Here is a 15,814-nt window from a genome sequence, read left to right as displayed (position 1 = left end):
CTTTCTGCTCAGACAGAACTTTCAAATGGTTGGCGATATTTACATACAGTTATTACATATATTAAATTATATTTCCATTATTTTTAAATACAACGTATTTGAAGGCATTGGTGAAATTAAACAATCGCCCCCATGTTTTTAATGATAGTTCTTTTTTTCAATATTTACATTACTTTTTTTTTTTTTTTACATGTTCCAGAGTTATACACAATGCAAATTGTATTTCTAAATTTAGAAATGATAACATCAATTAAAATGTACATACTTTTAAAAAAGCAATGAAGAATAACAAAAACAAAAACTTATGCTCGTTCTATGACTGTTTTTGTTCTCGGCAACTACAGACCAGATGTTACTGCGCATGTGTTAGATTACAAAGGCGCAGATACTGTTTGGTTTCCCGACCTCTTTCCGTTCGCCTTGCTTCAATACTCTGCGACGCTAGTTAGCATGTGCAGCCTTGAAAGTTCAGCTCAATTTACAAGTTAAATTATCATTCCACTGACATTAATATTCACACACTCTGCATCAGAATGAGCACGCTATGGATGGGGAACGTGAGTTATTTACTACTTTTTACTGTGATAAATAATTTGGTCCCCATGTTAGCTTTCTTAACACAAGTCCCTTAGGCTAAGTTAGCTAACGCTAAATTGTATGAATGGAGTGTAACGTTAATTCCAAACTCTCAGAACTTTAATGTGCTTTGTTTGACCAATAACACTTTGTATCGACTTGTGGAAAGACCAAAGTATTTTGTATTTGTGTCACACCCTTGATGCAACACGTAGCACTCAATCCAAAGCCCAGCGTGTTCAGCTGGGTCCGCTCCTCTCTACGGCACTGATGAAGCGAGAGGCCCCAACGGGGTTGATGTAACGTTAGTGAAGGGCAGCTTGGCTGATGAGCCCTCTGCAGCACAGGCTGTTTAACTGGAGTTCTTCCTTTTTCCATGCTGGGAGGTGTTCATTTGAGACTGTGACTTATGGAATCTGAGGCAACTCAAGTCACTGTTTTCATGCAGCTTAACAGAAAATAAGACTTGGAAGTTATAGACTTGAGACATGATGACTCTAATGACTTGCCTGTGTTCATTTTATGTATTCAATTAAAATGTTATGTTTACTCTATTAAAAATGTCCCACATTGTCAATGTTTATATGACGAGTGTCCATGAGGGCTGATGTTAGCAAACGTGGGGACAGAGATATATTTTGGCCAATAGTATTATTAGAAAGGTACAATACCATATATTTTCTCTTTATAAAGACTGGATAACTGCAGCTCAGGGGTTTGACTTCAGACTAGTGAAGGGCAAATGAAGCATCATTATTTTCAGAGCACACTAGATGGCTCTGTCTGTTCAGCAAAGGGTTGAAAATACACTGAATTACCGTTACTTGAACCTTGTACGTCATCTAATGGGGTCAACAAATATAACCAATGGTTCATGAAGCCTCATTCGGATATCACTACTTAGAACTTGACTTCCATTATCTGATGGTGCCTTTAAATGGAACTTGTTAACTTGTGGACTCGACATGGGAAGTCACATACACTATATGGTCGGCATTTTAGCGGTGCTGTTGCTAGGCAACGTCACTGTCAAAATGGATGCCAAAAAAACTTCTCTAACAATTTAGCTAGTGAGACGGAAAAGTAACGTTAATGCAAGAAATGAGAAGGCTTAATGACAGGGGAAAAGTTGAGGCTGTTGGAAATATCAACATTTAATCTGAGATTTTATAATGTTACAAAGAACAACATTTTACAGCTAAAATTGCAATATATCCATCGCCATCCATCGAAAAACAAATATATATGGCCTCCAAAATCTTTGAAAATGTCAGTAAACCATGAACTGTCAGCAAATTTCCACTTATGAGGTTGTGAATACGATTTGGGGGGCTTCAAGTGGGCTCATCTCGTAAACAACAAACACGACCCCAACTGAAGGCCCCATAAGGACTCGACCAATAAAAAATGGCTTGGGACTGAATGCCATGAGTCACATGTCTGTCTAGCAAACAGAGATCAAACCAGGTCCTGTACTACAGAGCAGGAATTGGGCTCACTTCAGGATTAACCCTGTGTTTTTAGGGTTCTGACAGTACTTCACTTATTACCGGGATATCACCATGGTAACTTATGCTGCACACCTTACCTGCTTCGGCGCAGCCTACCGACCAATCAGTTTTCTCTAACAGCCAAAATACATGGGGAATGGACACACAGTGTACGTTAGGTGGGACGCAGCAGATTTTTTTTACCTGCTACACAGACTCTTAGTAGCTGTGGTTCCTGTCGGTTTCACTGTGTGCGTGTTGAGTTTTTCCAAGTGCCAATGCAGTTGCTGCTGCATGTTTGGAAGTGTAAGCTTTATTTACTGGTACTGAAGTAATTGACTAGATCATGTTCTGCTACCTCACGCTATCCTCTGGTATAATGAGGTTTTTATCTTAGTCGTTTTAAACAGATTGTACTCATATTTTAAAAAGTTCTCTGTAGCTTAATAGGGAGAAAAAAATAGACTGCGTAAAAATAGAGTTGAGCGCTTGTGCTCACGTCTTCCATGCCCCCCCCCCCCCCAATGGCACCCCCCTGCCCCCCTTGAAAGTCAAGTTAAATAATAAAGAAACTGAAACTTATCAGAGATCCTTTATTATTTAGTTTGAGAAGATGATTCACTCCTACAAAAAACAACTAAAACAGAATTAAACAAACTGAAGTTCTCTTTTTATTTAGTTGTGCTTGAAACCAATAAGCGATTTTTGATTTAACTTTGAACTGTTTCTGTTGGAGAACATTATTTGGACCTTTTGGACAATTATTTAAAAGACATTTTCTGATGCAGAGTGTGGATCACTGTGCAATACACTGATTTAATGTGAGTTTGGATTGTGGCTCTGATTATTGCTTGTATAATTGTGACCCTTCTGTCTGGTGATTTTTAACACCTTTTAACACTGATTAATTTATCCATGTGGGGATTGACCTTTAATACCTAACCATTGAATTTTCTGAACCTACCCATTAAATTGTCTGATTAAACATCGACTGGCACGCTAACAAAGGAACATTCAGGCAATCTGCTACAGTGGAAACACATGAAAACCATGATTCCTTTAATTCTTGTCAACCCACCACCCCCAATGCTGTATACCTGGTAGAAACACTGTGACCACTATTTTTTTTTGTTTTTTTCCTATAATCTGCTGCTGTGTAGCTGGAGACCTACATGGATGAGAAGTTTATCACCAGAGCCTTTTCCACCATGGGTGAGCAGGTGGTTAATGTGCGCATCATACGGAACAAAATGACAGGGTAAGAACTCTATCTACAAGCACTTGTCTCTTTTGGAGTGGTTCTATTCTGACTTTAAACAGGCTGTCATCACCCAGGGGTGCCCTGGGTTACTGTTTTGTGGAGATGACAGATGAGGCCACAGCGGAGAGGTGTCTGCGCAAAATTAACGGAAAAGCCTTACCAGGAGCCAGTCCGGTATGAAAATTGTTCATACAGTAGTTCTGTTTTTGTCCTTATCTCAGTTGATGGCATGGTGGCCTTAAAGGTTTCTATTTCACAGCCCACAAGATTCAAGTTAAACCGAGCCACCTTTGGGAAACAAGAAAGTGGGTGAGTCTGAAGAGAGAAGCAGGACATCAAAAATGACTATTTGATGACAAAGTGTTCATTGAGTACTCCTTCCATTGACACATCAAATGTCTTTGTGGTTTGCTCCTCTTGCTGCAGTCAGATGTATTCTCTGTTTGTGGGAGATCTAACTCCAGAGGTGGATGATGGGATGCTTTATGAGTTCTTTTACAACCGCTACCCTTCCTGTCGTGGTGGAAAAGTGGTGCTGGACACCATGGGCAACTCCAAGTAAGTATTGAATAATGAGAAAACATGTTAAAAATGTATCAGGCATGCAAATCACTCACCTTTTACGCGAAATTCGCCTTTTTGAAACCGAAATGGGTGACCTACACTCTAAGGGGCGGCCGGTGGCACAGTGGTTAGAGCAGTCGCCCCGTGTAAAGAGGCGGAAGGTCCTTGATGCAGCAGCAACAGGTTCGACTCAAACCTGCAGCCCTTTGCTGCATGCCCCCCTCCCCCCTCTCACCACATACCCTGTCTGTCCTGTTAAGTAAAGACTTGCAAAAACTGCCAAAAAAAAATAATCTTCAAAAAATAAACATTGACTTTACAACCACGAGAGCATGGAAATATTAGCATGAAGGGCCTTGCATCACTGGTATTTTCTCTGGGAAGGTCGGGGAATACTGCAATCTGCTTGGTTTGTGAAGTGTACAAGCAGTTTGCTCGTGCAGAACAAAGCACTCTGAAGCTGAACAGAAGACCCCTCGCCGATTTGTAAAGTTGAATAGCTAACGTAGTTTGCCTGACTGAATTTGGTGAGTGATTTTTCAATCATTTGAATAATTTCAGGTATATCTCAGTTACCCAGCAACTCTGTTGACACAGGTTTAACGTTAGCTACAGGTGATATATCACTAGAAGAATTAAAGCTTGCTGAAGTTAACAAGCCTCAGGTGAAAAATTAATTAACTGCGAAAGCAGGCCATGGAGACACTGGTCCAGGCAAAGAAGAAAAAAATTAGACCCTTCTAACCCCTGCCCAATCACACCCAATTTCATTTGGTCAAAACACGTTTTCAAAACCCATATTAGACTCACTCTTTAAGGGCTTGGTTTTTTCATTCTGCTGCTGATTGTGCTTTTAAAGTTGTGCTGTTGCTTATTTCATGAGAAGTTGTCAGTGTCATTTCTTATATAGCATAATGTGACCATGTATAGATGCAGACTTAATTATAAATTCATAATGTGCTGTAATTCTGCTTGATTTTTCTCTCAAAATGCATCAGATTGATGCTTTTAAATATGAAATATTCAAACTGTTCATAAGAGTTAGCATGCCCTCAGACCCCGTGTCGTGTCCTTCTCACCTGACCTGTTTTCATACCTGATGTAGGTTTCCAAGAGCTTGTCTCATTTTATATAATCCTCTTCACTTCACACCAGCCGAGATTGCTTTTGTGATGAAAATTTCCTATTCTGTGTGGCTAGGTACACATCAATACTGTTGTTTTTGTGATGAGTTCTTTTACACAGAATGTTCCGTGTTAAAGGTGTAAGTTGCATAATAGCCACGATCTTGTGATGTCACAAAATTCTCCAGATACGTCCAGGTACTTTGTCCAAATAAAAAATAAATGGATAATTAAGATAAAATAAATTCCTTTGATTGTACGGTATACTGATTTATTAAGATAAAATTATCATTTGAGAATTGCTGCATTACTGTACCTGCTTACTATGCTGATGTGCATTTGTTCACTTTGGTTTGAGCATACATGTTATAATAATTTGATTGAGGTTAGGTGGGTTCAGACAAATACAATATACAGTAATATAACAATATAAAGATCCGGTCAGCTGTTCTGTTTTCATGGGCACTCAGAAGGTTGGTCTGAGGGAAGCTAATTTGAACACCTGCATGTCTCCCTGTAGGGGCTGTGGCTTTGTTCAGTTCCCTGACGAGCGTCTGCAGAAGCGGGCTTTAGATGAGTGTCAGGGCGCTGTGGGACTGGGTGGTAAACCCCTGAGACTGAGCCTGGCTGCTAACAAGTGAGTTCTTCTCAAATAGTTCTTCTCAAAGTCTTCTCTACTTTTCAGCAAGCTGATTGATATAGGCCAGGAGTAGAAGCCAAATGACTGGTGGAATTCAACAGTGTGTGTCTTGCTTCCTCTTGAGTTTAAGGAATAGGCAGCAACAGCAGCAGCAGCAGCAGCCTTCAGAGCCCAGATCTTGGCAGTCCAGCCCAGGATACAGACACAGCTATGACCAGTACAACCAGTACCAGCAGCAGCAGGCCTATCCTGCAGGGTATTACTCGTCCTGGGGCTACGATCAGACTGGAGGAGGGTATGGCTACAACTATCAGCAGTATGATTACACACAGTATCCCCCACCACAGGTAAGCTCCCTCTGTTAAACAGCCAGTGTTGACAGCCATCACTTAGTCATTGTTAACATGAATCATTCTAACATGTTTTTTCTTTTTAGGAAAGTGAAGCTGAGGAGGATGATGGACTTGAAGGTTGGTATTGGTATAAGACTGCATATGACTGTTATTTTCAAAATTGACTGAAGATTTGATAGTTTAATCCCAAGGTGACATCTTCATATCGTTTGTGAATTGTTAATATCAGAGGTTTTTATTGCATAAACTAGTGCAGAGCTGATTGCTTGGTCCCTGTTAGTGCTGCTTTCACCACACATCAACCACACATCAACTTCACACTCAATCTTGCTCTCCCTTAGGTCCTCAGCAGCACACCTGCCAAGTGTGAAGTAGATTGGATGAACATTTCCTATTAAGCCCTAGCCAAATTAGTTTGTACCCTTCCATTAAAAAAAGGAAAAACCCACAATGATCACTGAAATAACTTGAAACCGACAAAAGTAATAATAAATAATTAAACATTGACAAATGCAAATCAGACATTGCTTTTGAATAGTAGTTCAACAGAATTATTCAAAAAATCAAACAAATGAAACTCTCCTGGACAAATTAGTTGGTATAAAATATAAGACTGAATATAATTTGTATTATGATAAAATAAGATTGAAAATAATTTGACCATAGTGACATGTTAAACTGTGCCCTGTAATTAGGGTGCGAGAGAGTGCTGTTTGGTATCATGGTGTGCACCACACTCAACATGGACCAGAGAGGGTTGCCTGTGGAGATTAGAAAGAAAATTATAGTTATATATTCATAACTATATATTTATTATTTACTATATATATAAATATATATATATATATATATATATATATATATATATATATATATATAGAAAAAAACAATGGACTATTCTGAAGTGGCCTTCTATGAGCCCAGATTTAAATCCTGTTGAACATCTGTGGAAAGAGCTGAAACATGCAGTGTGGAGAAGGCACCCTTCAAACCTGAGACCACTGTAGTAGTTTGCTCACTTGGAGTTTTTAATGGAAGGGTAACAACACATTTGTGTGGGGGTGTATAGTCACAGGACAGTCATACATTCATATACACATACAAAGATAGAGATTACTTCCATAGACTTTATAAAAAATGGACGTAGCCTCTCGGCCGGAGCTAGTTCTCTAAACTTGATCCAATCATATTCACCTCTGGGAGCGGCCATCTTGTCAGACTTTGTCTCCTCATTTCCTCTGACCAAAAAAGTGCATTGATGGGACGTTGGGGGGAGGGAGATACGGCCGTCTGGGTGACGTTTACAGACTTAGCCACATTAGCTCACATTAGCATTATTCAACACAGTTCCATGCTCATACACTGTAAGCACCGACCCTCACGGCCCAAATCCTCCGACTGCTCCAGATAAGCATCTAGTGTATGTATCATAGACAGGAGGCTATGTTGTAGGTCATGGTGCAAGTGCGGCTATGTAATTGTCATAACAAAGGTAACGTTAACAGGGTGTGTTCCTAAACCATCTGTTTGTAAAGTGGATCGAAGAGGAAACATCTTGTCACTTACAGTAACACCACCACACGAATGACCACAGTCCAGGTCAAGATGACGGAGTCAGCATGCTAATAATGCTAATCCTGACAACTAGCCTCTGAGGAGAAGTGATGGCCAGAGGCTAGCTGTCACTCAAGAGGCAACACCCCTAATTTTTTTTAAACTTTAACCTCCAATAAGATAAAAACTAGTCCGATCCAAAAATATTCACCCCCCTCAGTGTTGTCATGGAGATATGACCTAAACATACAGACTAAAATGCCCTAAGTAGGTTTAATGTTTAATGCTGTAAAAACGGCCTGTTTAACATGGGGGTCAATGAGAAACTCCTCTACTGTGCAAACTGCTCCTACTGGACACTCAGAGAAGTGCAGTCTTTGGCATTTCCTTATTGGATGAACCAGGAAGTCTCTGTGTTGGGGGCTCGATTCCTTCCTGTATAGTTGGATGATGTTGCTACAGCGCCACCTATTGCCGAAACGGCACCAACCTTGTTATGGCCACTCAGACATCATACAAAGTATTCAGACCCCTTCACTTTTTTCACATTTTTTTACGCTGCAGCCTCATGCTTAAACTGCTTAAATTAATTTTTTCATTCATCAGTCTACACTCAATACCCCATAATGACAAAGCGAGGACAGAAGCTTAGACAATTTTGCAAATGTATTAAAAAGGAAAAACTGAAATATCACATTGACATAAGTCCTTTATTATGACACCTTCCATTTCTCTTGATCATCTTTGAGATGTTTCTACACCTTGATTGGAGTCCATCTGTGTTAAATTCAATTGATGTCCATTGATTGGACATGATTTGGAAAGGAACACACCTTTTTACACAAGGTCTCACAGCTGTCAGTGCATATCAGAGCAAAAACCAAACCATGAGGTCGAAGGAATTGACAGGATTGTGTTGAGGCACAGATCTGGGGGAGGCTACAAAAAATTCTGCTGCATTGAAGGTTCCCAAGAGCACAGTGGCCTCCATAATACTGAAATGGAAAAAGTCTGGAAAACAAAGACTTGTCCTGGAGCTGTCCACACAGCCAAACTGAGCAATCAGGGAGAAGAGCCTTGTTGAGAAAAATGACCAAGAACCCAATGATCACTCTGGCTGAGCTCCAGAGTTCCTGTGTGGAGAAACATCACTACAACACTCCACTGATCTGGGCTTTATGGTAGAGTGGTGAGACAGAAAAGGCCCCTTAAGGATTCTCAGACTGTGAGAAACAAAATCCTCTGATGAAACCAAGATTATAGTTTAAGATTTCTAAGCATCATGTCTGAAGGAAAGTAGGCACCTGTCCAATACCATCCCAACGGTGAAGCATGGTGTTGGCAGTATCAGGCTGTGGAAAGTTTTTCAGCAGCAGGGAATATGGGAATAGTCAGGGTTGAGGGAAGGCTAAACAGAGAAAAAACAGTCATGCTAAAGCACAGCACAGATCATCTGGGCCACATGTCAGTGCACCCTCAGGGACAACTCTGTGAATGTAATTGAGTGGCCCTGCTAGAGCCTAGACCTGAACCCAATCGAACATCTCCAGAGAGACCTGTAAATGGCCGTGCACCGACACTCCCCATCAGATCTGACAGAACCTGAGAGAATCTGCAGAGAAGAATGGCAGAAATCCCTAATCTTGTTGCTTCATACCCAAAACACTCAAGTGTTTGGGAACTTTGTCTGTGGAATTCTTTCTCTTCAGTTGCTCAACAGTCCAGGTCTCCGTTGTCATATTTTGTGCTTCATAAAGCTCCACACGTTTTCTATGGGGGGCAGGTCTGCACTGCAGTCTAGTACCTGCACTCTTTTACTATGAAGCCACGCTGTTGGAACATGTGCAGAATGTGTCCTGTCATTGTCTTGCTAAAATAAGCAGGGACGTCCCTGAATGTTGCTTGGATGGCATCATATGTTGCTCCAAAACCTGTAAGAACCTTTCAGCTTTAATGGGACCTTCACAGATGTGAAAGTTACCCATGATGCCATGGGCATTAACACAGCCCCATACCATCACTGATGCTGGCTTTGGACTTTGCTCTGATAACAATCTGGATGCTCCACGCCGTCCATGATTTCCAAAAACAACTGTAAATGTGGACACTCAGACCACAGCACGGACCTCAGTCCGTCTCAGATGAGCTTGTCCCAGAGAAGCTGGTGGTGTGTCTGGGTGTTGTTGATATATGACTTTCTCTTTGCATGGTAGAGTTTGAACTTGTAGATGTAGTGATGAACTGTGTTAACTGACAGTGGTTTTCTGAAGTGTTCCTGAACCCACGTGTTCATATCCTTTACAGAATGATGTCAGTTTTGATGCAGTGTTGTCTGAGGGGTCGAAGGTCACAGTAGTTCAGTGTTGGTTTTCAGCCTAGTTGCTTATGTGCAGAGATTTCTCCAGATTCTCTGAATCTTCTGATATTATGGACTGTAGAACATTCCTTAAGTTCCTAAATTTCTTTTAATTCTACGTTGAGAAACATTGTTCTTAAACTGTCCAACTATTTGCTCACACTGTTGTTCACAAAGTGGTGAACCTCGCTCCATCCTTGCTTGTGAACGATTTAACCTTTCAGGGATGCTCCTTTTATAACCAATCATGTATGGAAGTAAATCTGTCATCGGATTTTGAAATTTAAAAGACATCAAATTTCTGGCACTGAAACTTTTGCATTGAAAATATGTATCTGAATGTTTTATTCTTCCCTTTTTTTAGCTGACAGTTTCGGCTGTACTCCAGCCTTCCTCAGAGCTGCTGTTTTCTTCCGGGTATGAACAGCTGACAGGGCTGGGAAACTTCAAAATAAAATTCAACGTTTTCATAAAACACATCATACCCCGAAGACAACAGCAGCTCTGAGGAAGGCTGGAGTACAGCTAAAAGTCAGCTAAGAAAAGGGAAGAGGACATCCTCACCATAGAACCAATTTGTCTGACTGGAAGAAACTTTAACTTTCAAAATGGATAAAGAAGACATTAGGAATCCAATCGATCTATGTAGAATCTTTATCAAAAGCTATATATATTTTTTTAAATACACCCACAGGGCGTTTTGACGGGTACAGAATGAAGTATTGCTATTCCATAAAAATATATGTTTAACCTGAATTTAATATTTTAATTTTGTTTTGACACAACCGACTGCTGGAATTTTTATTTTTTTTGTTGCGACTACGATCTTGAGACACTAGATGGCGGTGTTCTGCTTATTCTCCATATTCAACCATTAAGTTTTGAAAAAAAATAACCACATACATCTATGTACCAGACAGAAAAGTATGCTACTCTTCAGCCTTGACATAGGCAGCACATACAGATCAACTCCTTCCATTCTTACCTTTCACAATAAAAGCAATGTTTACCAGAGGGAATTCAAGTTTTGCTTAAAGTAAACTCAATCACTGACAGACTGCCTGCGGCCTCCAAACCCAAAAAGAACAATCTTGCTTTCGTTGATCCACAAACTGTTGTCCTATATCTCTATAGGCCAGTCAGTGTGTTCTTTGGCAAATTGTAACCTCTTCAGCACGTGTCATTTTTTTCAACAATGGGACTTTGTGGGGGCTTCTTGCTGATAGCTTGGCTTCACATAGGCATCTTCTAATCTTGTAGCTTGGCTTCACATAGGCATCTTCTAATCTTGTCACAGTACTCAAAGCTAACCTTAGACCTTCTTTGATCTATTTTGGCTATTCTTCCATCTATTCGAAGGGTTGTTTTCCATGTTTTCACAAATCTTTTTGCTTTTGGTTGCCATTTTAAAGCATATAAGATCATTTTCTGCACTTCTTTATATGTTTTGACTAATTGAACTCCACGCTGCTATTATTTTGAACACGCCCCTTTAATTAATGATTCAATTACACATAATCTGCAGCATTCATGTCATGAGTGTTGGGTCTGTTGGTTTTCTATTACTCTACTATGCCAACTAGTACATGATTTGCCATGTTGAACTGTAATTTCTGTTTCAAAAACAGTTATTGATCTGATTAGTGATGTTGGACTACTATTATTTTAAACACAACTGTATGTCCTGATAACATGATACTAACTCACAGCTCTACCCGATACGTTATGATCCACTTAAATAATTCTTCTTAAAATGATACTTAAAAAACTAAGGGTTGTCTTATATTCAGGACAATATAGTACACATTTTCTCGTTAATGTATTTTATGTGTAAAACTATTTTTCATTGTTTTATCTGGTCTTATGTCTGTGAAGCACTTTGTAATCAACTGTCCCTTCATTGCAGATCCCAGTCCAGAGCTTGATGTGGTGGAGGCCAACAGGAAGTACATGGAGCTCAGTGAGGAACTGTATGATGCTCTGACCGAGTGCCACTGGCAGCCAGCAGACTTCTCTACAGAACAGGACTATGGGACATCCAGCCTACCAGAGCCCATTTACTGCTGAATTGCTGAACTTTACCGCCCTGAGTTTTTTTCTTTGTTGAAATTTTGACAGTATGGATATTTTTTAAGGACATAAAGGAAATATGTTCTGCTAGAGGATCTACAACAATATTTATTTAGGGATCCACAAAACACAGTGAATCCAAACAATAACATTTAAATGTGATTACTTATTACTTACTTACAACATAAAATGAAACAATCACATCTTAAAAACTAAATTGACATCAATATGAACAAAACAAAACATATCTATATAATATTATACATTAGTAGTAGGTTGGATCCACATATCATTTAATACTTGGTCATCGAAGGCCAAAACGTTCAGTCAAGCTTTAATATGAATAATACCTAATATTAGTAATCTGCACAATTTCAGCAACAGATATACTATGATAGCAAAATGATAATCAATTTGGCCAAATCTTGATGTGTGAGGAACATAATAGTTAGATATGATTGGCTAAAAGTATATCTGGAGTTGTTGTCTTTAGCCCAAATCTGCAAAAGTGCAGCTTATTAACAGTAAATTGTTTAAGACCAAGACTTTCCAAAGTTCGTTTTAGATCTGTAGACCGTACACCCAGTAATACACAGTAGTGTAATTATTACTTTTACATTTTCACAATAAAAGATGATAGAGTACATTGAGTCAATCTTGAGTAAAGTTGTGAATACAAAAGAAATGTTCAGTAAAATGTTCTGTTATCTGTAAGAATAAGAAGACATAGTTTATTAAGCCCAGATCGAATTCTTTTTTACCCATTACATAAACAGGCCTGAAATACACGCTTATGCACAAAGAGGACCGATACATGTGTATTAATGGAGGGATGGCAGAATGAGGCGGCTGCACATGGACAGGAACCCGGAGCAGTTGGGGTTTCGCTACCTTCTGCAAGGGCACCTCGGTAGTGCCCAGGAGGTGAATTGGCACCTGGTGACCCTCCAGTTCCCAAGTCTCCATGTACTGAACTACTGCTGCCTTATGGAACAGAAAACATGCAAATTGACATTTGTATAAGGATTTATCATTGAAACACTAAAATGAATGAATGCATCTCTAAAATATTATCTTTTGTATGAGAGACTTTGGAAGGTTTCAAAATAAGTGTGTGAGGCAAATACTCAATACTAAAAATCAGTATCAGATTAGATACTAACTTGCAATAGTATCAATACTCCTCCAGTTGACGTGTAACATCACCCAGCAGCACTGCAGACAAAACAAGACAGAAGCTCCAGCTCGCCTCTCTGAGCACATCAACACTGGTTCATCACATTAACACTGAGCTGACTGAACACAGATGCTGCTGCTGCTGGAGGACCTTCCGGCAAGTTTTAGTAGAAAATGAACAAAGCAAAGCAAAGTGCCGTTTGGAAGCACAGTGGAGATTAAAGTTAGAGAACAAAGTATTAATACCTGATTTATTTTGAAATACTGTTATTTTTTATTGTTCAGAATTTGATAGCATATCCACTGCTGCACTAGCATGTTTTTTAAATAATCAAGGCACTTTAACAAAAACATTTATTTAGTAAAAAAACTGAGCAAAATTAGAGAACACCAGGCACGTAGCTAGCTATTGAAAACATTTTGGCCGTTTGGAACGTAGAGGCCGTTATGTAGCTGCCTGCAGCTCTACTCTGCTGTTGAGCTAAATGGGAAGTGATGCTAGTGCTAACCAGGGATCTGAATGCTTCAAAGAACAGAAACAAGCTCTCAGATTAAGTGTGTAGCTCTTAAAAGAGATCAGGCCGTCAGTGATTTAACCTCTTTAGCTGTAGAGGGTGCTGACCTGCCTCCACGGCTCTCCTGTAGATCAGACCGGGATACACTTCACTCATAGACTGTATAAAAAATGGACGTAGCCTACCCGTCGGGATCCGTTCTCTCAACTTGATCCAATCGTCCTCTCTTACGGGAGTTGACTTTGTACAAAACAATCACCCCCCTCATTGTTGTCATGGAGATATGACTTAAACATACGGACTAGAATGATTTTTTGCACCAGGCCTTAAACAGGTTTAATGATGCTGTGAAAACGGCCTGTTTAACATGGGGGTCAATGAGAAACTGCTCTATTGTGAAACCTGCCCCTAGTGGACACTCTGGCACTTGGCTTCTGTGGTGGGGGCTTGGTCTTCACTCTGCAATGACAGCTTTCTTCTTCTCATTTTGTGTTTCATGCAGACTTGATGCCTAAAGGCACGTTGCTCCGTCTGGTTTCCTCCGATGTAGTCAAAAACTGCAACAATGGTATCTGTGGTGATCTGGTGATCCCCCAGATGTTATGAAGCTTACCGCAATCTCAACTCTGATAGGCTGATGTGCCACAGCGTCAAGCAAGTCGGCTGAAAAGTTCAATGTTTACAACCCGCATGATGAAGACGTTTGAGGCGTTGGACACAAATATCGATTGATTTTTGCGTCGATCCAGTCGCGGGTAACGCAAGTAAAGCAAGGAACACGCCGCCCACGTTCAAATTGCGTCTGTAGATTGACTTTGTATGTAATCACGCTGCTTCTATCGGGTCCATCTGGTGCAGTGTGATCGCAGGATGAGGGTGAATTAATGATAGAAACACTTTAATGGGGATGTGAATGAACTGCAGCACTGTGTATGGTCTGGATAGGACATTTATCGTCTGGAGCAAAATCTTCCTGACCGACAGATGAGAGTCGCCCAGATCATAAATATAGATTTAGGAGCTACTTTAAGTGCTAAAATGCTTTGTGAATTACACTCATCTTAAAAAGTTAGAAGTCCTAAAATTTGGAGTGAAAGGCCCCTTACTTTAAAAAGTTACTCCTAAATCAGTAAGTTAGTACCTAGTCTGAGCCTTAATATGTTTTGGCTCTACGCATCAACTGGAGGAGGCAGCACTGTTGGTGGCAAAAGTATCGATACTTTTGTAAATTTCTATCTAATCTGTTACTAATTTTTGTACTGATGATTTTCCGAGTATTGATTTTTTTTTACAAACCTTCTATTGCAAAGTCGATGTTATGGTCACTTTTCAAATCAAGGCCTAATCAGCATGCACGTTCTCTTCTGGGGTGGTGCTGGGAACAGTGGGTCCTGATGAAGGTCAATAGACCAATGACTAAATAAAAAAGCTTCAAGTGAGTGCGGGAACAAGTGTTGGTTTTTCATATGTTGCACTTTTGAAATCAAGTCATATTTTCTAATTATAACCTGGCCATGGATGCATTTTTCATTGCATTTATTTCAAAGTATCGGGTAAAAAGCAATTAAGCATCCTCTTATTGGCCCTGAGAGGAAAGCCCCCTAAAAAGGCCAGGTGAGAGGATGCTGGCCCAGAGAAGCCGGCGAGAGGGCAGGCCCGTCAGAGGAGGAGACGGTGGTAGAGACGGTGGACCATCAAAAGAAAAGGGGAACAAAGTATCAGGAGCAGCCACCTACAAGAGCTCTTTTAACAATGAATGGACCTCTAAATGGTCAATTAGCACCAGCTCCTATTGCTGGTGCTCTGTCTACCGCCAAGAGAACTCCTGTGCCCGTCAAGGTGTGCGGGATGTGACGAGGCACAAAGAAGGCAAGGGGCATCAGGCCAAACAGCAGGCACTGAAGTCAGCCAGCAGTCAAAAAGTTTTACCTGCCAGTGCCTGCAGAAATGAGTGTGAAAGAGGTCAAGGTAACACATTCAATCCAAAAGATTGACTACAATGTTTATGAATACAATTTTTCCTAAATAACACAATTCTATGATTATGGCATATATGAGATATTTATCCACGACGTGCAGGATACTGCTCTGTAATGTATTTTTCTTGTTTCTGAAATTCATAGATTTTAATGGAC

At 40.1% G+C, this 15,814-nt stretch overlaps 1 protein-coding gene across 4 annotated transcripts; it reads left to right on the top strand.

Annotated features, from left to right (window-relative positions):
• Positions 1 to 425: 425 nt before the first annotated feature.
• On the top strand, positions 426 to 15,118 carry LOC310955489 (tRNA selenocysteine 1-associated protein 1-like). Of its 4 annotated transcripts, none has more exons than XM_083925310.1 (9): positions 426 to 557; positions 3,227 to 3,324; positions 3,402 to 3,501; positions 3,587 to 3,636; positions 3,754 to 3,885; positions 5,536 to 5,652; positions 5,780 to 6,002; positions 6,092 to 6,125; positions 11,825 to 15,118. In XM_083925310.1, exons 1-9 carry the CDS (start codon positions 534 to 536, stop codon positions 11,983 to 11,985), a joined length of 939 nt encoding a protein of 312 aa, XP_083781436.1. In that variant the 5' UTR covers positions 426 to 533; the 3' UTR covers positions 11,986 to 15,118. The 4 variants fall into 4 exon arrangements, with proteins under 4 accessions (XP_083781436.1, XP_083781435.1, XP_083781434.1 ...); XM_083925309.1 differs by having other exon boundaries at positions 3,572 to 3,636; XM_083925308.1 differs by having other exon boundaries at positions 3,387 to 3,501.
• The last annotated feature ends 696 nt before the right edge of the window (positions 15,119 to 15,814 follow it).

This window comes from Echiichthys vipera (genome assembly GCF_963691815.1).
Source record: "Echiichthys vipera genome assembly, chromosome: 13".
Taxonomy (NCBI): Eukaryota; Metazoa; Chordata; class Actinopteri; order Perciformes; family Trachinidae; genus Echiichthys; species Echiichthys vipera.
This window is presented reverse-complemented; position numbering and strand designations above follow the sequence as displayed.

Bases quoted from the DNA above. Each gene is read 5' to 3' on its own strand.
- LOC310955489 (XM_083925307.1), top strand. From the start codon at position 534: ATGAGCACGCTATGGATGGGGAAC. The intron at 3,637-3,753 runs GTGAGTCTGAAG...CTCTTGCTGCAG, and splicing joins TTTGGGAAACAAGAAAGTGG to TCAGATGTATTCTCTGTTTG. The intron at 5,653-5,779 runs GTGAGTTCTTCT...CTTCCTCTTGAG, and splicing joins CTGAGCCTGGCTGCTAACAA to TTTAAGGAATAGGCAGCAAC.